The sequence below is a fragment of the Pseudopodoces humilis genome, chromosome 11 (genome assembly GCF_049639895.1).
Source record: "Pseudopodoces humilis isolate 2021_Gansu_Grassland_sample_001 chromosome 11, ASM4963989v1, whole genome shotgun sequence".
In the NCBI taxonomy this organism is placed as follows: domain Eukaryota; kingdom Metazoa; phylum Chordata; class Aves; order Passeriformes; family Paridae; genus Pseudopodoces; species Pseudopodoces humilis.
The window spans coordinates 14,910,415-14,937,105 of record NC_142210.1 but is presented as its reverse complement, the minus strand read 5'-3'; the positions used below and the strand labels follow the sequence as shown (position 1 = coordinate 14,937,105).

The window sequence follows — 26,691 nt, the reverse complement described above, 5'->3', positions numbered from 1 at the left end:
GTTCTCTGGTAGCTCTTCCTTTTCTTGTGTGCCCTTTTCCATAAGCCCTGCTGGCTACTGGAGCAGTGGGAGCACCATGCAGTGCCCAGCCACATTCACAGAGCTGAGCTGGCTCCTGCAGCCACCTTCCAAAGAACAGCACATTAGGGGAAGTGAAGGGGTCCAGGGGACACAGTGTGACACTCAAGGTACCAGTCTTGCCATCTGCAAGCTGACACAGCTCTCACAAACTCAGCTTGTTGAGTTGTGCCACCTGGGCTTGCCACCCACCCTTAACCATAGCACAGGTGGAATGAAATAACACACAGACATGGAGAAAATGGTGAGAATGGATTTTTTTCCCAAGCCGTCAGCTGGCTGCCTTTGAAAATCAAAGGCTGGAGCGATTTCTTTCCTCAGGAACACATGCCAAGCAATCGTGCTCCATTGTTGCTGGCAGATTTGTTTTTGCACACTTCCGACAGGAAGAGCGGCACTCTCGGGGCGAAGACGCTGGCACAGCGTGAGCGAGATGGGAAGAGGGGAAAGAGCCGGTGAGCAGTGGGGAAATCTGCAGCGGCTTTGCCACGTTCCCTAGCAACCCGCGCCCCCAGCACCGCTTCCAGTGGCTCCTCTTCATCAGCGCAGCTGCATGGGATGTGCGAGCCTCACCGTGGTCTGACTGCCGCTATTTTGGGTGTAAAACACGAAGCGTGTGATTGCAGCGCTGTCATGGGCATAAGGGCTTTGGATTGCTCTCTTGCACAGATGGGAGCAATTCACAAGGAGTGTTGGGAAAGTGACTTTCTGTTCTTACTTGAATGTTGTCTGGTACCAGCTAGTAAATACCGTCTTGTGGCATAAAGTCTTTGCGATGAGTAGATTAGATAGCTCCCCCTACCATTTGTTTTCCCCAGAAGGTTGTATTGCAGGGAGAGCTGGCATCGATGATTCTGGAGTAACTTCTTTCCTTCAATCCACTGCGGACACACGTGGGTTTTTGCACAACAGACACGTGGAGCATTTTGCAGTCTGGGGCACCTATGATGATTTTCTGAATGCTTTTTGCCTGCCATTTCCATGCTCCTGGCCAGACTCACTGCATCCTGTCTAGCTTCTGGGAGGTTTTAATAGATTCAGCACCGAGTGCCAGATGGGCATTCCTGAGGACTAGGACAAAAGAAGCCGGCTGTTTGTCTAACACAAATATTTACTGACCATACAGTGGGTGCTCTGAATGTGCTGCCTCTTGCACCTGGAGTCAAAGCTGGAGATACAGCATTTGGAGATGGTAAAAGCAGGACAGGGCCTGCCTAGGACTTAGCTTCTTTGACTTACCATTGCTGAACAAACTTTCCTTGATTTAGTGTTTGGAACAAAACCACCAAGTAACTTAACACTGCATATGAGCTTCCTTTCCTGTAAGCAGCTTCAGCCCTGACGATGATCCATAGGGCTTTCAGCTGGCTTTGCTCAACTCCGTTGCAGAATATGTCACAACTGCTATCACAATCACAGAAGCATAAACAGTAAAGCTGGAACAGACTTGAAGATCTGTCTGCTGCTCAGAGACAGGATCAACTCTGCCTAAGCTATTCTTCACAAATATTTGTTTGTTCCTACTCTGAAAAGCCTCGGTGATGGAAATCACAGACTCTCCCCAGGCAATCCCTTCCAGCACTTTGCTGGCCTCATTTTCTCATCCTCTGTGTTGCAAACACTCTAAAGTATGTGAGTGATTTTCAGATGAGGGTCCTACACTGGGAGGGGGCCTGAGTCCCTTCTTTAAGTGTAAAACTAATGTAGAAGGGCGGAAAGGCAACATGGAGAGAGTACATTGTATTTAGAGAAAGAAGAGGAAGGAGTCTGTAAAGTGTTTGATGTTCTCAACTGTTTTTCTAGACATGCTGTTGAAGTTTGCATGGCTCTTGCATCTACAAGTGTAGATGAGGAAGGAGGTGGAGGAGGCATGCTTGCTCTGAAGGTCCTCTAAAAGAGGGCGTCAGGTCCTCAAAAGGAGCCAGGAGAGAGGAGGCTCTGAAAAATGTTTTCTTGGGCTGGGAGTTGGTAACAGGAGCCCATGAAAGTTAGACTGACGTGCCCCACAGATGGGGACAGAGACTTTTAACTTTATTTTTAAGTAAGCCCTGGAGTGTCACCTGTGAGGAAGCTGATGTCAATCACCCATATCCTCAGAGAGTGGGGTCTTTGTCTGTGGTGTTCACTCTTGGTCTGGCAGTCTGGAATCCAGTTTTCTTTCTGTGTCATATGTTCTGTGAGAGACAAACACAGCTGAGGGCTCAGGGGGCTGCAGTCAGTCTGGTCCAGGTTTGGACAGCCTTGTTGACTCAAATAGTGCCTCTCAACCCACCAATGTACACCTGAGTACATTGCTCTCTTTGACGTGTTGAGCTAGATTCTCCACTGCTGTGTAAATCAGCGAGTTCCCTGGAGCGACTCTGATTTGCACCATCTGAATGTCTACCCCATCCTTTTCAAGTAAATTCAGCAAAATTATATCTATCTACACCTTTGTTTTTCCCCTTCAGCCTTTGCTCGGTCAATCTGCGAGCTGCTCAGTCATTAAAACACAGGAAGCTGCTGCTGTTGTGGCTGAACAGGATCTGAAAATGGTTCATGGACAAAGAGATCTTTCCAATATACCAGAACAGTCCAGGCACAGTGTTGTGTCCAGCCACAGCCCTCAGCCTCCTCAGCTCTAATTGCACATGCCACCACCTCTGCCAGTTCACTCCATTCTCCACTAAGTACTGCTCGACCAATTAGTGAGATAAGGCTGTCTTCAGCCCAGGATGGATGTGGACAGCCTTCTTAGTTGCATCTCTGTACAAGGAGGAATGTTTTGACAATTAAACATGGATCTTGTTGAGCTGTCAGCTCAACTAACTCTCCCAAGTGTCTCATTTATTGAGCCATCAGGCCCTTCCTGACCTCCTCAGAGTTAGTCCCAGCCTCACACAAAAGACGGCACAGAAATACAGCTTGAGCGTGGCCTTCGGAGCAGGGTGAGTTTCTTCAAGCATTTGATGCCTTGAACAGTGTAGATCATTAGGTCTGTATGTCAGTACTGTGACTGTGCCCTCAGGATGGCGGCAGCCTTAGAGGCTGCAGCTGGGGAAGTTAGATTCCCTTCCTTAGTGCACAGCCTGGTTTGGCTGCCAAGATCCTGGGGCTTTTTGAGAGGCTGATGAGAAAGCAGAGGATAAGGAAAAGCAGTTGAAAAGCTCTGAATCTAGGGAATCTATTCCCTTCTGGCTCCAGTGCCAAGCAAATTTCCTTCTCCTTGCCCTTTATTCCATAGGTACTTCTGTAGCACACAGCACAATCCCCACAGCACAAGCCCCTATGCATTTATGGCCATTAAGCATCAAGGCCATAAAAGTAGTTTTCTGTTTGGCTGGAAAGCATTCCTGTGACAAATGTAGGATCACACACTACATGTGGTAGGGGAAGTGGAATGGAGGATCATTGACATTGAAACCCCACATACCACTTCGATGAGGGAATCAAAAGTGACACTGGGGGTGTAGTGTTCTGCCCTGGGTGCATGTTGTCCCATCAAACACAGACACACAGACACAGACGCAGACGCAGACACAGACGCACACACACACAGACACACACACACACACACACACACACACACACACACACACACACACACACACGGGTCTGGAAGAATGTGACCAATCCCAGAGACTGAAAAAGCTGGATTTTGTTAGCACTAGATAGTTCCTGTACATAGGAAATTATTCAGTAAAATCAGCTGACACTGATGCCTCTCCTGTGGTCTTGCATTCCTGCTTGTTCCCTGCTCTGAGGGTGCTATTAGTCCATCTTTCCATTTCATACAGTTCCTTTGCACTTCCCTAAGCCACTCTGTGTGTGGTGGGTGCATATCTCCATATGCCCTCTCTTTATGGACTCTTGCCAGCTCTGGAAGCTCCTAGCCAGGCTGCACTTTCTTCTCCTTTCTCTCTGCCTCATCCCATCCTCCCCTTTGATGCTGGGCTCTGGCTCAAATCACTTACTGCATGTTGCCTTCTGAATGGTTTTCCCCTCTTTCTACCAGTACTTCTCTCTTGCTGTTATAGTTCTTCTGTTTTTAATTGCTGTATTTATGTTGCTAAATGCTAACTTGCTCTTTCTCCTGTCTCCTTCCCTACTTGTTCCTCCTCATGTTGTCAGAGCCCTCATTCCAGATCTGACCTTCACCTCCCTGTTCCTGGGGCTCTTCTCCAAGGGCCATCTCCTGCCCTCTGCACAAGCAGAATTCATAGGATCCACAACAGGAACAGAATAGCCAACTCACTCCTGTTCCAGCAGGTTGCAAGGAAAAGTTTGAGACCCTTTGAATACTGGATAGTCATGGTGAAACTTCCTGCAGCATTTTTTGATAGCCCATAACCCCTGCTTGTTTGCCTCCCTGCCATGATTTGGCCACCAGTTGGGATATGCTGGGTCTTTAGCCTGTGGTTCTCTCTGAGGAAAAATCATTCCTCTTCTCTTGCTGCTCTTTTCTCAGCTCCCCTCCCTTGTGATTGTGGGAAATTCCTGAGCAGGGATAGTTTTTCTAGGGAGACTTGGAGTTTTTATTTGAGTAATACTTTACTGCCCTGGACCCTATTACAGGAGAATTATGACTTTGTTGAGAAATTTCTACTGCTGTGAGCCAAATGAGAGATCATTTTTGTAAGTACATTGGGTGAAATAAATTATAATCTAGATGACAGGCATTTACCCTGGCCTTTTTCTTCCAAGTGCAGTATAGAATTTGGCACTGCTTTGTCCTGAAAATATGATTTCTGATTATCCTGAGGTAATTGGTAGTGAAACATGTACAAGTCTCTTCTAAAGTAACAGTGCTTAGGCTATCAAGGTGACACTCACTTGAGGCTGTAGCCTTACACTCTTTCACCCTTCTTTTCCTGTCTCTTCTTTCTCTCCCTCTGCTGCTGATGGCACTGTTTAATTTCACCACCCCTCTGCTTACTGCCAGTGTTGTCTTGTCCTCTGCCTGTTGTTGCTCAGCATCACAGTAGCACCTGCAAGTGCAGGTAATGCCCCGTGGGTGAGCCAGCTGCCAAACCCTTCCCCAGACTGTCACATGAGTGAGCAGCATCAGTTCTGTGAGCAAACTGCCTGCTTTTGGTGGGGACCTCCATATAACAGAAGGTGAAGAGTTCTCTAACTTTTTAATCACCACTGATGACCAGCTCCAGCCTGGTCATTTTGTAAAGGGGCCGTTGTCCTCTTGGCCTGGAGATAGAGAGGCCAGGGCTTGCTGTGTGGTCTGCTCAACACGGGCAGGGCGATTGCTCCTCATGAATTAAATAACATATGTTTGCAGATGGTACTTGATGGGGTGTTAGATGACTGAGCTGAGATCCAGGTGACCTACAGATACCTGCAGAGGGCTCTTCATGAGGAGAATTAGTTTAAATGCAGTAAAGCCTCAGTCTCTTAAAGGTCAATAAAGCAATTCAGCAACAAAACCATCCATATAGATGGTATAAAATATAGAGATGCTTTAATTGAGGTAGAGGTGAGGTGAATTCTGATCTTTAATGCTTACATATGTCTTGAGCTGTGTTGGTATCCTTTAAATAATCTTCTCTACAGTCTTTCACCACAACACCTGGAGGTGCAAGCAAATGAGATCTCCCTCTGGCTTCAATGAGTAGCAGTCTTCTCATTATTATTTGCAAGTTCTTTTTTCTCTTGCGTCACTGGAAAAGGTGTCACTTTGAAATTTTTTTGTCACCCTTGAAGCACACCTTGGTCAAGAGGTGAACACAATAAGATAGCCTGAGCAGAATCCAGATGTCTGAACTGTCTCTTCAATTTCTGCCTCCTTTTTCCTGCCTCAGTTTATGAGAGACTCAAAGTCAAATGAAGGATTGTACTCAATGCTTACACTCTCTGACATGTTTGGAGCTCACAATTTTCTTTCCAAAGGAACTTGTGCTCATTTTGTTAAAATGGGTTGGCACCCTCCAGTAACCTCTTCAAGAAACATGGCCTGTGCAAATTTAAAGGAAAAACAGGAAAGCTCTTAGAATGAAAGCAGCTACACATAAGGAAAAGAGAACAGGTGATTCTGGGATTGGAACATGAGTGAAATGGAGAAGTCTTCCAGTTGTGAAATAAGGAAGAAGCTTCTGAATCCATCAGGAATGAAATTTGCTATTGTCACACTATTGATTCTTCAAATATTATTTGTATCACTTTTATTTATACAAGACCACTCAGGGCATGCTAGGAGACCAGTGTCTGTTCTGAAGATGTTAAAATATTAAAAGAGAAAATGTAGGCACATGTGAGTGAAAGGAGGCACAATTTTGGCTAGGAAAGGTAATTAATAATAGTCATGATTTGTACTCATTCAGCATCTTTAATTCAAGGATCTCAAAGCATTTTGTAATGAAGAGTTCATTGAGCCTCTCAAACTCTCTGGAGACAGCCAAGCATTATGAACACCATTTTTAACAGCGGGGTGCAGGATCAGACTAGTTAAGAATATTGCTGAGGATAAAACTCAGGAATCCTATCCTCCAATGCTATGGAAATTGAACCAAGCACCCACTCCAGTCTGAGAAGCCTTTCTTTTACTGTAATTTATATATATAATCTTTTAATGTTAAGCAAAATATGTAGTCTTCATTTAAGTCATTGGTGTCCTGGGAAGTGTAATGGCCCATGTCACAGTTGACTAAAAGTGAGAATACAGATAGTGGGTTAAACACACTTGGTTAACCATTTGTTTGCTGTTACAGTTTTCACATGAAAAAACCTTATATTAAAACCTGTCTTGGTGATGGAAAGTGATGTGATTTTAGGTTTCTTTGTGTATTAAAACAGAAACACAATTTGCATATTTTAAGTATCTTTTCTAGCCTATTCAGGCTTCTGGCAAAAAAGCTATATTTAAACTGTTAATACAGTATGAATGCAAGTTTCACAAGCAAAATTAGTACCATTAAAATGGTGAGATTTATTTTTCTTTTGACACAAGCGATGCCCGGGCACTTCTGGTTTTGTTACCTGCTGAGGCCCCGCAGCTGGGGCCGCCTGTTTTTTCACTGGGTGCCGAAGCTGAACCGCAGGGCAGGTGGTGCTGGTGCAGAGGGGCTGGCTCCAGCCCCAGCTCTGGGCTGAATGGTGGTGAGGAGTGCTGGGGAGCTCCCTGTGCGCTGCGGTCACCGCGCCGGACACCTGTGTGAGCCCGTCATGCCGTGGCACCCCTCAGTGGCTGTGGAAACTCTTCAGCTCTGCCCTTCTGAAGGGCTTTGCCAATGAAAAACTTAAGAAGGCTCAAGTATTTCATTGGATTTTAAGGGTGCTTTGGAAGGAAGGTGCTTCTTTCAGTCGTCTCATCTGGGCGAGTTGAGTACTGTGTCAGCAAACAGATCTCTTTTCATCAATAAGAATATTGAAGCATTCCCATTTTTATTAGGTTTGCCTCTGTGCTTATTGTATTAGATGGGGATATGGCTTGGTTGGTGGTAAGACCATGAGCCCTTGGAGTGCCAGTCACTACCACTGGAGCCCCCCACAGCTTGATGTCTCTCAGTAGTGCCACCTTGGACTGGCACAAGGGAGCCCTGTACAGGTCTTGAGGCTCATCACCTGCCCAAGCAAGGAGTCCTAGATGCACTGTGCACCCCAGGATCTATAACCAAGTTGTCAAGAAGTTAATTTAAACTCTTGTACGGCAGTTTGCTGTGCAGCTCAGGATCAAAGCTGTGAGACTGTTATCTCCTATGGAAGCTTATGGCTCCTACTCTGAAATGGAGATTTTGACCTGTTGGTCACAGTAAATACAATGCTTAATTAATTAGTACTTTGAAGGCCATCCTGGAAACCCACAGTATTAAGATGGGAGGACAAAGGGAGTTGATAAGCAGCCTGTAGGGTCTTTACTGCTGGTGATGATCCATGGGAGTGAGAGAGTGCTTTACTCTGTGCCCAGAGAGATGTGGCAAGGCAAGCAGCTTAGAGCAGAATAAAGCCTTTGATCTTGAAACAAATAGATGAGTAAGCATAGGACCTCCTGATGTAATTTTATGGAGCAGACTGAGCTCTTCCAGACAACAACATAGGGCTAAATGGTACAGTCTCTTTATTTGCATATGGGTGTAATAATGGTGGCTCATTCTCTCTCAAGTAGTACCATCCAGCTGTTCCTTGAGTTCTTGGCTTTATTTTAAGGTACCTAAAATGTCTGTTACCAAAATAAGTGGGATTAATGGAAAAACACAAAACCAAACAGCCTGTTCCCCTTTTCACATGAGATAAGCCTTAACAAGTAAAGCATATTTGTGTAATGATAGGGTCAAGAGGCCCCAGGCAATATCAGGCACTGCTGCATTTGTTTCTGCATATACATTTAAGCACCAATGGGACATTGAAATGTAGTATTTTATATGTGAAATATAGCTTAAATCTGCTGTTTCCTGACATAACATGTAAAAAATTTATTACTTGGAGAACCAGCCACTGCTTTGTATTTTATAATGAGAAATGGTCAATGTTGCTCCATAAAAATCTTGCACATCTGCTGTTAACCCTGAATATATAAACAGTCCATAATGTCCAGCAGAAGCAAGGATTCGCTAGAATAGCAGTGGAAGGTGTCATTTAACACAGTCATGCTCAGTGCAGAAGCCAGAAGCAGATGGTGGTGTTTACAGAGTATCCAGTTTTTATAATACCTAGCAAAAATAACCAGCCCTTCCAGATTCAAAACATTACTGAGAATATGAAGAAGAGCAAGAAAAGCTACTTAGTCTGTTTACATATAATAGCATAAAACAATCCAAGGACAAAACAGTCATGTTCATTTGTTACTGTGCTTGAGGTTTAATGAAAGGCTCTGTCTCTGTGTAGTCACTTATATCACAGAAGCTTGAACAGCTCTGCAGCACTGATTATTTAAGACAGAAATATTGTTAAACCCATTTTACAGAGTAAGTAGGATGCACATATGGTCAGCCTGTTGAATTCAGCGTCAGTACACAAAGACCAAGATTTTGGGTTCGTAACTGTAAGCTAGAAGCTGTGCTCTGGTGAGTCAAAATAGACATCTGTATGAGCAGCCTGATTTTCAGAAGTCCAGCAAACCTCTAAATTCTATAGTGATTTTGCATTCTGGCTCTACAATCTTTTAAAGCTATCGATAAGATACTGAATTTGTCTGCATCCCAGTTTCACAGTGTAAAAAAATGAGACAATTATGCAAAATTGCAGGCTGTGAAGTTAAAACAGGAAAATACTTTTATTGTTATTATTACTCAAATTCTGTGTAGCTTAATGCCACGAGATCACTGAAACTAAGAGCTTAGCAGGATTAGGACAGGCAATGTGCATGGATAGCTAAGTGAGGATACAGTTGCAATAATGAAGTTTAAAAATAAAGAAAAATATCCTCTAGAGCTTTGAAGCAGTTACAAAACTGTCCTATTTCAAAGCCAGGCAGTGTTAAACAAATGAGGGCTCTGTTGGCAGAACTGCACATTGTGTGCTGCTGATTTGCTGTGGGGTGGTAGGACAGGTAGGTGGTGAGGGAACCAGCAGCTTGTTCCACTCTGGCATGTCCCAGAAGAGTCTTCTCTCCTGGTAGCCCAACACTTGAAATTTTGGTCTTCTGGAGTGGGCTGGAGGGCACTGGCTCTCAGTGGGTATCTCCTCATGCAGGGCAGCTTCTTCAGAGGATCTGGATGAGCTCTCCTCTGACCAGGAGTAAACCCAGGAACGTGCAAGCTTGCAAAGATTCCAGGCAGAATCCTCTTTTCAGGAATCTTTATGTACTCTGGCAGCTGTAACCTTTCACTGGGAAAATAAATCAAGAATAAAAATATTTTTTTCTAATGCATCTCCTCTGTAAGAGTTGGCCTTAATTATAAACTGAATTACAGCTGCAGGCAATCTTGATACTTCCTTGGGAGCACAACTCATGAGAGATATGGCACTATGCTGGATTTCTTGCTCTGAAAGTTTGTGATTGTTTTGGACAGTCAATAACTTCTTTTAAAAATGTGGTCTTTGTCAAACCATTGAACAAGAAAAATTGTGCTGCCTTACTTTTTAACTGGCAATTAGTTTTGGTGAGTGAAGTGAAAGGACTAACTTTATGCAGTTGAAGCAGGAGGAAAAAAATGAAGAGAACGTAACTATCAGTGAAAGATGTTTCTGGCTGCCTTTCAATTCCATATTCAGCTAATTCTACCTTCTGAAAAGAAGATCATTTCCACGTTTCTGTAACTGAAAACACATAATTGAAGTTATTTTCTTCCAGAGAGAAGCAGCTTCTTCTACAATGTTTGCAAATGGACAAGAAAAATGACCACATACAGTGTATTCTGAATGGTTGTGCCTTAATCACAGTATCATCCTCAGATATCTTTGCAGAGTTTGCGCTGCAGTTTTTACCCATATGGATAAAGTCTTTTGTGGGGATGGGAAAAGTTCTTGTTGGTCAATGAACCACACTGACTGCAGAGGTCCCTTTTCTGGGCAGCCCTTACATCTGAGGCAGGTCTGGAGTAGAAAACATGTGCCAGGGAAACACTGAAACAACTATCAGCTTTGTGTACCAAGATAATTATGCAGTGATTCCACACGACTGCTTCTTTTGACCTGGCTTTTCAGGAACTGAACTTTAATAAGGAAGATGAGCCAGATGTTGCAGCATTTTGATAGTGACACAAGCAATTAGTTCATTTCCTTTGTAACATGAAGATACTTTCTGCTACAGGGCTTAACCCTGGAAGTGCTGGTGTTTTCCTTAACATCCCAACTAAGTATGCAGGACAGTGTTTATTTAGGAATGCTTCTGCATCTACACATGCTACTGCAATCCTCTCCTCTTCCTCAGCTTGCTCCTGCAATCTTCTCTTTCCTCAAGTGGCTCGCTGTTTGATGACAGTAGCAAAGGAGGCACTCAGGTGCCTGTGCTTCCAAAGCATAGTCACTCCTGCCAGCTTTTTGCTGAGCTCTTTTCCATTTTCGTGGCTCAGTTTATCATCCCTGATGCTTCTGTGGTTAGCAAGACAGAGTGGTGCTCGGGGTCTGCAAGTCAATGCAGTCCCTTTCTTTGAGCTGTGTCTAGCTAAGGGAGTGGATATTTGTGTGCATTGAGGCATCATGGAGAAAAGAGAATGTGTGAAGTTAACTGGTAGATCAGACAGCAAATTGGATTTCTAGACAGCCTTGATTATTGTACAGATCAGGAGAAAATAGAGGAAGTTCAGTATAAACAACAACACCACAACTCTGTTTTGTAAGGAAAGCCAGAGTTATATTTTTACCCTGACCTAACAAAGGAGGAGGAAGGAAACTGTTTTGCTGAAACAAGCATTTTATATTGGACTAAGGATACACTTGCCTCTTTGTGTTTGTATGTATTCATGTCCCAGCAAACAGCATGTTCATATGCATGAAATGCATTTTCCTGGAGGCACACAGTCAGCATGTGCCGTGGGAGGAGGAGGAACATGTGCCTAGCACTACTGATAGTAGTGCTACACACACATACACTAAATGCTGGTCAAAAAGGCATAGCATTTTAGTCAAAATAAGTTAAAGTGTCTCATAACATTGTGGTTTGTATTTGTTATTTCTGCTGACAATGGGTACTGGATAGGAAATCTGCCTGGTTTGAAAAAGTGCAATGTAGATAAAATACAAGAGCAGCCTATTTATTGTTTGTGTGAGGCAGTGTGGCCTCCAAAACCAGAGAGAGACAGACAAAACTAAAAATCTGCAGATTTTGGTCTTCAGTTTTAAAGGACCTAGTCCAAGTCCTTATGAATTAGTTATGGAGGGCTCCCCAGTCAGGAGGTGTGTGAAGCCAGCATGGAAAAGAGGGAGAGGCTTCACTCACCTCCTGTCAAAGCCTGGCTGTGGTGGCCTGCAGGTGCAGTGGCTTTGGGTTGCAGAGTGTTCAGTGTAGGTCTGCAATGCCAGGTACAGCCCCAGTGGGCTGTGTGTGAGGCTGGAAGGTGTAGGGCTCCCAGCAGCCTGGATGCAGGATTTATCTTTGCCTTAGAGCCCACGTGTGATTCTGGGCAAATTGCTTCAGCTCCATGTATCTCACTGCTCTTTTCTGTGAACAGACTGTGGCTTGTGCCTTCTGTTTTGGTCCATTTCTATTACAGGGCCCAAGGGTAAAGGCAGTGTTTCAGAGAGTGTGTGGACAGAGCCCAGCAGAAGAGGCTGGTGATGACTAACGGGAAATAGGGATGGGAACCATCATCAGCTTCAGACCGTGCTGTCTTCTCCCTGCAAAGTCTAGGAAAGGAGTCTCTGTTGATGGAATGGCAGTGGTCATTCTTTTCTGCATGGAAACTGAAATAGGTACAATAACTGGAATAGAAGCTCAGTTATCAGAATGATTTCTCAAGTTAATAAATCCTTGGCTACACTTACTGTGTTAAAATATATGTTCAGGCAAGATTTATGATCATCTCTTAGGAACAAGAGAGCAAAGGGGAAAAACAGGTTGTTTCAAGATTAAGTGTCTTACGTTGACTTATGTGGAATATTTGGATTTTTTATTTTTTAGGATTGTGCTATATATTATTTCTAAAGAAGTGGATGTAGACTAGTCCTTCTAAAAATAGCCACAAAGCTCTGGCCAAGGGAGTCGGGGTGTTCTGTGTCAAATACCTCCTTCTAGGACGTCTAGGCATACAAATGGCCTTATCCATACCAAAATTATGTATCCCACAGAGATGACACTTATATGATTTAGAAGGCAAATGCAGGTGCACCATACTGTCTGCCTCCCCATGTGAAAAAGTAAATTGTGGTAACCCAAACACATCAGCATGGCTGCATTTGTACAAAAAAGTTTACTGCTCTGTATGTGGACATTCAGCATTTCCAGATACTCAACAGCTTCCTCAGGACAACTGCTAGACAACTAGAATTCCTGGAGAAGTGCACAAAATCATTAAATATTGTTCAGAAAAAAAATTCATAAGCAAAGAAAAAAGAAAACATCCGTGGGAAAATCTGAATGTAAGTTAGGTCCAATCCATGTTCTCAGTCAAGGAGGCTAAATGTGTGGCAAACAGACTTTGCACAGCCCTTCAGGGAAATTCATCCAGCCTGGGGCTTATTCCAGGTACACTTTTTTCCCTAGGGGACCATGCCACCCCTCTCCCTTCTGAACTGCTGCTACTATGCTGCAGTGTGGATTTTAGGCAGGCAGTGGGGGCAGCGGCTGTACTGTGTGTGCACAGCAAATCCAGCCCTTCCAGGGAGTACAGGCACCTGCTGAGGCCAAGTGAGAAGGCTGATGGTACAGCTTAGCATGGACCCTAGAAAAGTAAGTGTGATGGAGACAGGAACATGATGCAGGTGTTTGGTTTTGGGACTGGATGGTTGAAGTTTTATTGCAAAGTGCTGTTCTAAGGCCTTCTCTACATTGATTGATGTCTCATTTGAAATCTCCTTCTTTCCTGAAAGAAAAAAGCATGGAAGCATCTAGTTAATTCTCTTGAAGTACGGTGCTTTAAAGCTGCTGTTCTCTGTTGAACATCACTGGCTCCATAAAGATTCATCATGACAGATGTCGTCCCTAGAAGTGGTCAGTATATTGTTTCTCCGGTGATAACATTTTCTTGCCATTTAAGTAGTTATGGAGCATGGAAAAAATGTTTCCTTGTTTCATATCAAAGGTCCAATCCTTGATGTAGGCAGCAATTAATCAATGAAATAATTTGCTTTACTAAAATGATGTGTTTTATAAATAAGTTAGTTTTCATATGCAAGTCTTTGAAGAAAGCAGTTCACACAAGGAGAGCTGGTGTCAGCATCTTTTAATCCTGAAATGACCGAGTTTCTCCTTATGGACACCAAACTTAGAAACTTTCTAAGAAACTTCTAGGCATAAGACTATTTCTGTATTTCTCAAAATATGCCATACTTTGGGTGTTTTCCAGGGAGGAGACTCTCTGAGACAGGCTGCAAATACTGTATGCAGCTGTTAGCTTATGAAGGCCAAGACATCTGAGTTTCTACACATGTATTAAAACCTTTGTATCTCTAATAGCAAAACTATTTAGACCAGCTCTTGATCTCACTAATGTTAACAGCAGGATTTGTGTCGAAACAAAGAAGAAGAGACCATAACTAGCAGTTTGGGGTTATCTGTCTTTGTCCATATGCTCTACCACTGTACAATTGTCTTTTATGTTGTGTTGTTAAGTGATGGAAACTTTCACCAAGTCCAAACTTAAATGCTTCCAAAGCCTTTTTCAGTTTTGGAGAATGATTGTATCAAGTTATTCTTGGAATAATCTTCTGCTTTATTTATTATTATGTGCTACCCAATAGACATCTAATTATGGGGCACAGGATACTTCCCATTCTAGGAGGATATATAGTACTTCACTGGCTGTTCTCCAGAGTCTGTTTTCATCACATGAAGTTAGGTGTTTACTTGCTTGAATCCCTTGGGTCTTAAAAAAAAAAAAAAAATAAGACAAAGAATGAAGTTCAACACTGAACAGCCAATATACCCCCTTACTGTGTGTGAATGCTTTTATACCACATCACAGGATGTTCTTTTTTTTTTCAGAGTGGGTATCCAAGCTCTGGACCTGCATCAAGCACACCTGCCTTCAGGCCTGAGGATGAGCTGGAACATCTGACCAAGAAAATGCTGTATGACATGGAGAATCTTCCCTCTGATGAGTACTTTGGTGAGCCATCTCACAAGTGTCCGTGGCCCTCTTCTGTATTTATGTTGTTCAGTAATGGGAGGCCTGACTGCTGCACTGGTAATGTAGTGACAACTACTGTTGATGGATGTGCTTTCCATGCTTGGGCTGGAAGTGTAATCATCCATAGGAATTCCTCTGTAATTTCAGCATAAATCTCATGCTCACTCACTGTATGTTTATAGTCTTACTGGATATAAAGTTGAATTTTTCAGTGTCTGGTTCATTTTCACACCATCTGTCCCCAGCTTCCAGGCTACCAGTCTGAATTCAGGTGCGGTTGCTGTTGTGCCTGCCTGCCCCATCCCTTCTCAATGCAGCTGCAAAAAAATCTGGCAGTGTAAATGTGTTCTGCTTCCAAGGCATGGATTTTCATTTTCTGTGTGCTGGCACAGATTAAAAGGAAATCCATTTTAAGTCAATCAGGTTGGTTATACATGGGGACCCACGATCCAACAAATACAAGTATGACAAATCTGGACTGATTGGTTCATAACGGTGTCATCTTCCTTACCTGGAAAAAAATAAGCATCTAATTTCCTTCTTAAGAGTATAGGGTATAATTATCTTAGGCATCTATAGGTGTAGAATTATATCTTGCCTTTACATGAAACATAGGTGATAAGGCCTCTGAACTCTGCAGTGAAATCAAGAGTCTCGGGCACTATTGATGGATATGCCTGTGTGCTTGGTTTCTTACAGGCTTGGGTAATAATGTTATTATGAAACAAACTGCTGTAGTTTGTAGAGTTAAAGACTGGGGCAGGCCATTCATTTTATTTTCCTTATCTTCCTTTATTTCATAATTTCTTAAAAAATCATTTAGATTGCGCCCAGATCTATTTGCTATAGAGTTTGGTTGGACCGAAACATTTCTGGCTTAAAGAAACTTTCATGGTCTGGTTTAATCAAAAAGCAGGTGGGGACCACAGTTTCACTAACAAACAAGGATCTTGCAGTGACAAGGATCTGATAATATGAGAAGATTAAGGTGTACTCATCAAACAAACATTGCCCTTGTAGGTGGCATTAGTATCAGTCCCAATTCTCTATCAGTACCTTCTACCTTCTGTGGGCTGTGTCCTAATAACCAAAATGTCTTCTCTGTAAACACTGATAGTCATCAGAGTTGATGACTATCAGAGATCTGAGGTATGAGCAGGAATGGCTAACTGAATAGAAAATAGCCAGGGAGCATTTTCTGTGTTGCTGCCTTTGACTTCATCTCTGCCCATAGCCATTTGGGTTCACACTCTGATGTTTTAAACATGAAGCTACAACCAAATAAACATAGCATGTATTTGGCCATTAGCTGGGCAAGCAAGAGGTAGAAACTTTTTTCCTGCCCTCTTCAGGCAAATGGCTGAAGCCCCAAAGCACGAGATCTGATTACAGCAATTTTCTTAATGCAGAACTGTGTGGCAGGACTTTGCTGATGGCCCAAAGCGCATTTATTTTTCCTGTTTTCCTTTTAGCCCAAGAAGGTAGGCAGATAAACAAACAGGATTCACAGGCTCCAAGGTCAGAAAGGACCTTGCCATTATACTGCAAAATGTCCTACTCTCAGTTTCTCCCAGAAACATGATTGAATCATGACTTTAAAAAAATAAAAAAGATCTAATCTTATCTTAAAAACTTCGAGCAATGGTGAGTCAACCACCTACCCTGATAAGCTGTTCTAGTGATTAATTTTCCTCACAGCTCGGAAATTGCTTCCTGAAGTGAAGCTTTAGTTTTGTTTACCACTTGTATTTATGAAGCCGCAAAGCTCGGATTTTGCAGACTAATATTGTATGACTAAGATTGCTCTGCTCTGTTTGAGAGGGTGGTACATCAAAGTTTCTTCATCCAGAAGGGATGCATAGCTGAAAGGGTGGGAACATAAAGTCTCTCAGTATTAGGTCATCAATTTGACTATCAGATGGGAGGTCAGACCAATGCCATGCCAATAGCTCTTAATTCAGCAGGAGATGACAAAATGGAAAGGAGGCTTCAGAGCATTCAGAAGTGTTGCCAGTGTTACTTATATAAACAGTAGCATAATCAAAGATGGAATAATCACGCATGAGGCACGGTGGAAAAATCAAGCAACAACCTTAGTCCTACCCTGGGCAGGTCATGTGTAATTACCAACTGCACCTGATTGATTTTCTAATTGCACTGAGTGCCACTGAAGTTCATCTCTGAGGCTTAGCATTCCTGATGTGCCAAAGAACCATGAATTGGGCTGAACATCTCCTCAGCTCCCTAAGCATGCTATGCCCCGTACAGCCTTCTGGAAACATTTCTAACAAAATACAGAATGCTGGAGTACAACTGCTTTTTATGCTTAGGTACAGTGAAAGAGGTAGGCTGCCCTCATCTTCCTAGATTTGCTCCAGCCCAGGCTCCTCCCTGAGTCTCTGGAGTCACAGTGGATGAATCTTTCTGATATGGCAGTGCAGGCCTGGAGTTTTGTACTAATTCTGGCTATGTCAGAACTAAATACCCATCTCTACTTGAGCTGTCAGCCAGTGCCTTTCAGTAACTTCATGCTCATGTGGAAAGAACAAATTAAGTGTGGGAGGGAAAAAAAGAGTCTTTCAACTTTGGTTAACTGTCTCAACCAATATCTCCGCCCTTGTTCTTTAGTTGTTTAGCATGGTAGTGTGAACTGTACGGGATTCATATGGCACATTGATCAAATAATCCGAAAAAGGACAAATGGGCAGAGACACTGACTCTGATTTGCATTAAATATCTTATGCCTGAGGTCTAAATGCCATGGTAATTGTAGCATACCAGATAGCTGTCAGCTAATCACTTTTATTAGTTTGAATTTAGAAAACTGGATTTCAGCATATTAAAAGTTGGTTAAGAGCACATAGGTTTTGAATTGAGGAATCTAATTAACCTTGCTAGAAAGCTGCAAGGCGTTATATTAAGTCATGAAAATAATTTGTTATAATAATTACATTTGAACTGTCAGGCTGGAGAAAGGTCATTTTACTTGGTCCGCCAGCACTCTGGGATCTTCTCTGTAACCAACTTCCTTCTGCAAGTTCACTTGCCATATCTCTGGTTTTCAATCAAGCCATCTTGGTTCTGTAGTCAGCAGAATCTGCCCAGCAGTGGGCAGGGTGAAGGTTCCTTGGGAAGGAAGAGGAGTAGGAATCACTAAAGTTGTCTGTTTGCCCTGGAAATGCTGTCTGGTACTGCTGGCATACCCAGTGAGCTGAGGAACAGGACAGCCAACACTTCCATCCAGTCTGTGCTCACTGCACCTCTCTGCAGCTTCCCAGGTGAAACCACTGAAGGTGGTTTCGGAGTTGGGGGAATTGTTCTAGGCAGGGGTTGCTCACACAAGCACACACAGTTGGCCGCAGAGCATGGATCACACTGCCTTCCTGGGGAGCCTGGGAGTGTGGTGGGAGCCAGCAGCAGCATGCTGGAGACACTTGGGAGCAGCAAGATCGCAGCTGGAAGATTTGTCTTGCCAGGATTACCACAGCAGCACAATCCAGTCGCTGGGAAATCCTCTAGCTCCATTGGCAAGGCAGTGCTTAAGCATGGAAATATCACTAGGCATAATAGTTTTTAAAAAATTCCTCTGAATTTTTAGAAGTTAAACATGCATGTTGGGTATTCTGCCTAACTTAACTTTGTTAGGACCACACTACTATAGTAAGTCTAAGCACCCCAATCCTTGGTGTATGACCCCTCCTACCCCCTTGTAGGCTCTGGAGTAACTTGTGGAGTGACTGCTCCTGGGAAGTCCTTGGCAGATTGGCAAATTAAAGTCTTTTAAGTCTAAGCTGCTCTTCCTTCTTTACTGATGATTAAGGTGCTGATCTGTGGTAGTTGGCTGTCTTTAATCAAATCCCTTTTTATTAGAAAGGATTCCCAAATGTCTTATGCTCTGTGCAGTAGGGATAGTTTCTCTCTATTGCAGCCCTCCCTGTTGATAAATGTGCTGTTGTAGACAGGCATGTCTGATTTGTTTGGAGAAAATAATACTTAGTGGAGTGGAAATTGGGTAAGGTTGAGGGAGGAGAAATAGATACTTATAGGAGATTAAAATGAAACTATCAAAATTGTTTGTTGGCCGCCATGGGAAATTACAGCCCTTGATTTCACATTTTAAAAAACCCAACAAAATACACACACACAAAGATCACAACTGTTCAGCACCACTGTTTCAAGTCTTATAGAAAGAAATTACTTCTGGCAGCTTATCCGTCTCTATCACCGTGCAGACAGCGCTGATTAAGACTGGAAAAGTGCCATTGGGGCCCCTCATCTCCTGTTGCCTTCTGGACTATGTCCCAGCTGAGTCACTCCCCACAGCAGTTTCCCTGACTGGTGGGAAGAAACTCTCACTGGTATTTTACCATAAATGCTCAAAGCTACCAAAGGAACCACCAGTTTTATGTATTGGATAATGTAGCAGTCTCCTTTTGTAGTTCCAGCATGCTGTAGGGATGCACATGGGGAGAAGAGAGATGCTCTCTCTCAAATCATCCTGTGGGAAATACTCAGTTTGTGCAGTAAAGGAATCTTGATTTAACTCTGAGCTGATAATTCAGGATATATAGATTTTTTTATGTGTATTTTCTGTGTACCCTGGCTTTGACAATGGGTGAAGAATTGGGTTGAAGAGCAAGGCCAAAGAAACAGGAGGCTTGACTTTCTTTTCTACTTCTCATCTTGACATCTTGACCTGTGGCAGATCATTTTACCTTTTCAAACTTAATTTTTTCCTATTCACTGAATTTGCTTGAGATGATTAGCAGCAGCAGTCATATGTGTGTTCCCCATGGAGAAGCCTTCATCTCCAATGGTTCTTTGAGATGCCATGTCACAGTTAAGATTAAAGAATAACTGACACCACTGTTGAATCTGCCAAGGCTCTGCCAACCCTTCCCATCACTGGCTTTGCATCTCTATTTGGCTTCATAAGCTAAAATTCCTTCACTGGGACCTGAGACTTGGTATCCAAACAGTGCTGAATGTGTTCCCTGATTTTGCTTCTTGAGAGTCAGGATGTGGGTTAGCAGGTAGCAGTCCAAGTCATGTATGGGAGAGAGGATAGATAGGTAGAGTCCATAGGAGGTTCAGCTGAGGAGACACACTGGATGGTCCAAGTATGACTTCCTTTGGTTCATGGTGTCTTTGTTTCCTTTGGCATGGCTCTGAGCCCTGTACAGTTCTAGAGGCTCTAAAATGAACATGGTCTGTGTTGCATTTCAGTCTTGGTCAGGCATATCAGCAGCCTCTAAGAGGCAGAAGTAGCCACTTGGTTTCATCTGAATTATTACCAGAAAAAGAAACTGAAAGTTGTCATATCTTGCCTGTACTCTTAGATCTGTCCTGAAAAGGTTATCATTAAAAAGAGCATATTATTACTACAAGAGCATAACTACATTGTAATTTTGCTATGTAATGTGATGTGTCTTTTGTCTAAAGGCAGGGGTTCTGCTGCAAGATGGTGTCTGTCCTCATTTGAACAACATCTGGGTCAGAAAATAGTAGGTTAGACTTTCAACAACTGATGAGCCGACAGTCATTTTCTGTTATGTAACTGCTCACAAAAGCAGGAAGAACACACATATAATGGGGACCTTTTTCTCCATTGTTGTTCAAGTCATTATTTTTATATGTTCAAGCCATATTCCAGCATTTGTACACAGGCTACAAAGCCTGGGAGCAACCTCTGCTCAGGGAGGTGACAGTGCAGCACCATCAACATCCAGCGGCCCTGTTGTGGCCTGCCGCAAGGGGAGTCACCCTCCCTCTGCTCCCCAGGGGCTTTAATTGTCTTGGTAAATGGCTTTCAGAGCCTGTTTCTTCAGTCTCACTTCTGTCAATGCTTGCCACCCTTGTCTAGCTTCTTCGGGGAGTCCTCTGCCTACCAGCATCCTTGCACAGCAAGTTGAGGTAAAATAAATTTCTAAGAGTAATCTCAATGCAGCCTGGACGGTGAATTTTAGCCCACAATTTCAAAGAAGAGAAAAAGAGAAGGCCAGTGAATGGTTGGAGAGCAAAATATACCATATCTACATGCACTTATCTCCAGCCATGAGAAAGGCAAGAGGCTGTGAGCTGGTCTAAGTTGCTTCTCAAGCATTTGAAAGACTGGAAATAGATGCAGAAGTTTGATTCTTCCTGCTGTTGATCCTATCCACTTACTCTGTATTAATTTTGGGAAACCTGTTTTATGATGCTAAGCACCTAGATCTTTTTATGCCAGGGATCTTAGCCTTATAAAGGCTTGAGTGCACATCTTTTAAATGAAGATCCAGCAGATGTAGTAGTCAGGAGTGAGAGAAGGTTGCACTTCTGTAAGTCCTGAGCACCTGGTACCCGCATGAGCCAGTAGACTCACCTTACGTTTTCCTCTTCATATCCACACAAGAGTGGTGAAGACTTGGCATCATGAGTGTTTCTAAAGCACAGTCTCTTCACAGATGGGATCTAAATCTTGCATCAAAACCACAATTACCCCTTGTTACTGTAGGTCATAAAATCCCAGCTGGAACAGGTAGAAAGCAGCATGACTTCTGTGTTTTTAATTCCCTGGTTTAGCTTGACTTGCTGGCAGTCAAAATAGACATATTCTTACTTTTAAACAGAACTGATTTTTGATGCAGAAGTTATTTAAGGAAGAATAAGTTCAGAATACCAAAGTAACATTTTATCAAAGGGATTCCCATGGTCATCTGTATGCTGTGAAAGAGAGGTGAAAATTAGGTTTATCCCAAAATTTGTAAATAAAAACTGATAATCTCCTGCTGTCTTCAAAGAGGAGTGAAATGTGATAAATTCAGGGATGTGTATTTCTAAAGTACAGCTGTATTCTACATGATTCTTCTTGTTTAAAAATTAATATAGCCATGACCAAAAAAAAATCCATGAGGGTGGTAGATACTTCTTTTGTTGTGAGAGGGCCTTTAGTGTGCTAGGGCCTGTACAGATGGATAGGAAAGCTCATCCTCTTTCAGAAAGTCCTTTGAACAATGATGAGGCTATTAGCCAACCCCCATATTTAACAGTCCTACATTGAAACAAACCAAATCTTTCTACCTTAATTTGACAAACAGTTCAAAGACAATCCAGCTTCTTCATGGTGAACTTAGAAAGTAAAGTAAATTCTCTGTGGACTGAAAGGGCTGAAGAATGAATAGTGAGCCATCTAGTCTTCAGCTGCAGTTCATTAGTCTGTAGCTAACTCAGATCATTAAGAAGTAAAAATGGGACCTACCTGCTGGCTGTTTCTTGCTCCACATGAAATGAGCTGGCTGGTTCCTGGGGGTTCTCTGTGGGGATGGTATCACCTGATTAAAATCCACAAATTGTGGCACCTTGAGAACCCCTGGCTGGAAATTTCCTTGATGAGGCCAGGAGCTGAAGATGGACTGTTAGTTTAGGACATACAGGATGGAGAAAGTTACTTCTCCTGTTTTATGGAGATGAGTGCAACCAGGAGTTCCCTCCATCCAGGATATCATAAGCTCTAAATTCTCACATACAGGTATTTTGAGAGGGGGTTTATGCAAGTGTCTATGAATGGTGAAGATGTTTTTCTGGACTGTAATATTATAGAAATAATTTTTACTTCAAATAGAGCTTTGGAGTGTTTAAAGCCTCAAGACATTCTTTTATCATGACTTGTAGCTAAACTGGCAAGTGAGGCACAGGCATTCAGTTTTGGAGCTGGAGTTAGAAACCCTTCCAGCCATGTGTTCGTGGATAAATCTTTGTCCCCATAACATGAAAACAGTATAATTTCTTTGTTTCAAGTTAGCTGTGTACATGACCTGACAGGAAGGAACCCTTTCTTTGCTTTTTAAAACCAAAACCAGCTCACCTGTTCTCTGAAGCTGGATGCACTAAATTTGCAGTTTGCTCCCGTGTTCCATTATGGCTCATTGTGCTGCAGTGGCATCCAAGGCTGTGGTCACACTGTACTATGTGCAAATTAAACATAGAATAGGAACAGGGTGCATCCCTTGGAGTTCTGAAACTGAAAAGGACCAGGAAATTACTGTCCCTAATTTACAAACGAGAGGCTGACTGGCAGAGTTAAGATGACTCACCCAGAGTCATGCTGAGATCCAGCAGCAAAGTGGGAATTGAGCCTAGAATTCCTTCAATTTCCATGCCTTACCCAAAGCTGCGGCCACACTCTTTATTTTATGTGAAAATCAACCAAAATGGACTTGTGAGCCTCGTCTGATAAGAAATCACAACCAGTCTGAAGGCTTTTCCCAGCATGCAGAGCAGAAGCTCTATTTTCCAGGGTTACTAACAAGGCTATGAAAACAAGAAAGGGGGGGAAAATGTGCTCCAGGATCACACTTGATCATTTTAACTGCTGTTAATGTAATGTACCTACTAATGTTATCACACTTCAGCATTTAGATAGCTTAAGGCTATTAGGAAAATTGATAATTCACCATAGTAATCTGTTACTTTCCACTCTGGCAATCACTGTTCTACCAAAGTGGGGCACAGTGTGGCATTTGTTATTTCTTCTTCTGGTGGCATTTGTCTCATGCTGTCTTTTTTGATGGGGCGGTTTGTCTTTTGCTAGTAGCTTTTGGAGGTATTTTAGTGTCTTTAACTCAAAATGAGTTATTTCCAGTGGGGGAAAAGGACAGATTTTTTTCTGAGAGTGAAATGTGTTAAAAAGAATTAAACAGGACTCTCATTTGCTGAGTGTTCTCCAGCCTCTTCTCTTCTGATGGAAATGCATCAAAACTGTTTGATTTTTTTATAAGGAATTGCTTTGACTCAGATTCTGTGAGATGAATCATAACCCACTTTCTCATCTGAGATGCAAAAAAAAAAATTCCAGCTCTGCTGTCAGTGTCAGCATAATCAATACAGAGTGATTCTCAGTGGTGCAGAGAGGTAGGGGAGGATTAAAAGAATGAAAAGAATCAAAAGTAGCCAAACTTTCCTGCTGGTTTTAGTAAGTTGCACTGTTTTCATGTTTCCAAAAGCACCTTGCTGTTCATCATGCCATGTCATGAACACATGTTTTCATGTCTCTGGCTACAAGCCAAGGTCACACCTGCTGCTCAAAAGTCAGGAGACTGTCATCTCAAACTGGCAGGCAGATCACGAGAAGCCAGCCCTGGCAGACATTTGGGATGCTACAAGCAGCCAAGAGCAAACCTGTTTTGATTTGTGAAACCTGCATTTGAGATGTCCCCTGCCTGGACTGTGCCAGCGCAGATTGTGTCAGCTGAGCAGGAGAGAGTGGCAAAGCACTGTGCCTGTCCCATGGCCCTGCCAAGCCAGCCCCATTGAGGGAAACAATGTCGATAGCAATAGGATCTCTGTGGGTGCAAAGCGGATATGGGAGACTACATCTGATACCTTGTCACCAGCTTTCATTTAGGAACTTGCTCATTCGCTTTTTTTTTTGCTTTTTTTTCCTTGTGTGTCTGCCAAGACATGCACAGAGATGTAGAAATAATTACTTCTGGAAGTGTGAGCTAAGAGCCAAACCTCTGAAAAACTGTGTTCACAGCACCAGGGTCAAAAGGGGACAGCACAGGTAGTGACAGGAGTTCTGACGGTTGACAAAATATATCTCCCCATTGAACACAAGTAGTTCAGTAAAACACCATGGCAATAGCAGACCCCTTTGTTGAGAGTTTAGGAGTATGGGTACAACCGTCTTCCACAGCCTAAAGCACTCCTAAAGACAGCTGGATGTGGGAAATTTATTGTTTTGTTTTGTAGGTCCTTCCAAATCACTGTCCCAGCCATGCTAAGCTGTTTAAAGCTGTGAACCAGTGTTCAGTTATCAACAGTGTTGAACTTTAATATACAATTTCCTCAACAAATTCTCGTTCCAGACAATATCTTGAGAGGTTAATAACTTACTGTCTGCTCAGTACATGTTCTGATTCTGTCTCTACTGTCAGGGGCAGGCTGGGCAGATGATGTGCTGCATTCTTTGTGAGTGCAGATTGAAAGAAGGGATACTTTTTGTGGGGGTTTTAGTTGCTTTTGTTGTCACTTAAAATTACACTTGAAAAAACCCCAGCTTTTTAAATGTCTCTATTTCCTCATGATGTGCTTGCCGTGAAATGCTTCAGCATGTGACTGTCAAAAAAACTGCAGAAAGTCTGAAGCCTTTTACCTTGAATTTTCACTTGTGTTGATGAATGGCTGGGACATGGCAATATTGACTTTCCACACCTTTTAGTGCAGAGTTTGTGATCACATGAGCTAAGGAATTGTGTCTGGCTGAGCTGGAGGGAGGCATTTGAAAGGACTCTGATGTGGGTCCTTTATGCTGTGCAGAAGCCAGCTCTTCTGGACAGCAAAGTCCTAGCGATTGTCACTGCCAACGTGGAGCTAATTCTGGTTATGTGTTCTTGTTGTCATCTCCATGAGCTGGGCAGCTGCTTCTCATTTCTGTTCCATGGCTAAAATTAGTGAGAATCCTAAAATTTATAAATAAATAAATACGTGTGTGTGTACATACACACACACATATATATATATATATAATGCAGGATACTACCTGGAGTCTGATTCTAATGGTGGTCCTTTCGTTCCCATTCTCCGTCTCAACATCTCACATCAACTGATCCAGCTTTTGATGTTTACATGGGTCATGTGAAGTGTGACTCTCCAACACTGGCAAATCTGATGTGTCTTGTTTAGTGGAGGGAGAAGGGTAGGGTAGAGTGGAAGGGCAGGACTGGGGAAGGTATGGCTACAATAACAGTGGCTGTTCGGGTGGGAAATTTTAAAATATTCCATCTTTTATCTGTATATGCCTAAAATCATTGTCTTCTTCTAAAGATAAAATGACAAAGCACAGGCTTCAGTGTGCCGTGCTTGTGTAGTTCCATTAGGCCACTACTGATGCTAAGACTACTGTAACGTCTTATCCTATGTATACTCAATTTCTGTGCACGGCAACTAAAAGGGGAGGAGAGTGAAAAATGGAGGTTTCTTTTGGTCAGATTTATTTCTACTGTTTCTTCACAGGCAGAATTCAGAAGGTGAAGGAAGTGGAGCATGTGCACTGCAGATGTGCACAGCTGGTGCATTGCCATCTCCATGGTATCCTCTGTCAGAAAGGCGGCTGAGGAGAGCCACAAGGCCTGTGCCAGTTACATGGCCAGCTCCTAGTGAAAGCTTGTCATTTGGACTCTTTCGGTCTCTTGCTGCCCTGCTGTCTCTAAATTGAGTGAGGAATGAAAACTGCTCTGTTCAGTCACACAGGCAAGAGTCACATATTTTCTTGAGGGCTTAGGCAAGAAAAATGCATTGATAATGCAAGTTTTAGGAGCATCAGCAGGAGGGTCAGAGACAAGCTTTGGAAAAGAGGCCACCCCCAAACAGTCCAGAGTGACATTGCTGCTCTGGGGTTGGAGATCTGTGCCCTGCACTAGCTCTGGTCATGCCTGGTCATGAGTAAAGGGTTTCTTGTTTGTAAGGCCCATTGATCCAAGTTTTGTGGTCTTTTAAACAAAAACAATATTTCACAGAAAGCCAATTAGTCTTGACCTAGGTGGGTTTTCTGTTATTTCTTTGTTCTGATTACAGCAGGACATTGGATGAGGAGCCATAACTAAGCTGTGTCAAGTCTACAGACTCTGCTTCCGTTTTGTACAACTGCAAGGTGTGCACTCACAGTCTTGCTGCCTTGCTGCCTGTTGACCTATGTGGCACAATTCTCAGGGAAGACAAGGTGACTGACCTGTGGCCTTGAGTCCTTTGTAAGTGACAGAAGTCCTGTACTGTGAGTAACAGCTGTTAGGTAGCATGTAGGAATGGTGTGCATCCAGCAAATGTCTGATACAAGAGCTGTTCTGGCCTAGGGAAATTGCAGAACTATTTGTTCAAAAGAGCAAAAATTTCACAGAATGATGTTTTGGAGCATGGTCTGATTGTGGCACATGGTGGCTCACATCTCAGCAGGGTGACTAGAAAAAGCTGCAACTGACATCAG

The 26,691-nt window shown here is 43.0% G+C and overlaps 1 protein-coding gene across 17 annotated transcripts in view; it reads left to right on the top strand.

Annotated features, from left to right (window-relative positions):
* The window catches only part of LPP (LIM domain containing preferred translocation partner in lipoma), a 337,428-nt gene that overhangs the window by 239,281 nt on the left and 71,456 nt on the right, over positions 1 to 26,691 (top strand). For all 17 annotated transcript variants that reach the window (XM_088061257.1, XM_088061253.1, XM_088061262.1 and 14 more), the window contains one exon: positions 14,588 to 14,711. In XM_088061257.1, the coding sequence (XP_087917383.1) occupies positions 14,588 to 14,711 (124 nt within the window). The remainder of the gene's footprint in view (positions 1 to 14,587; positions 14,712 to 26,691) is intronic.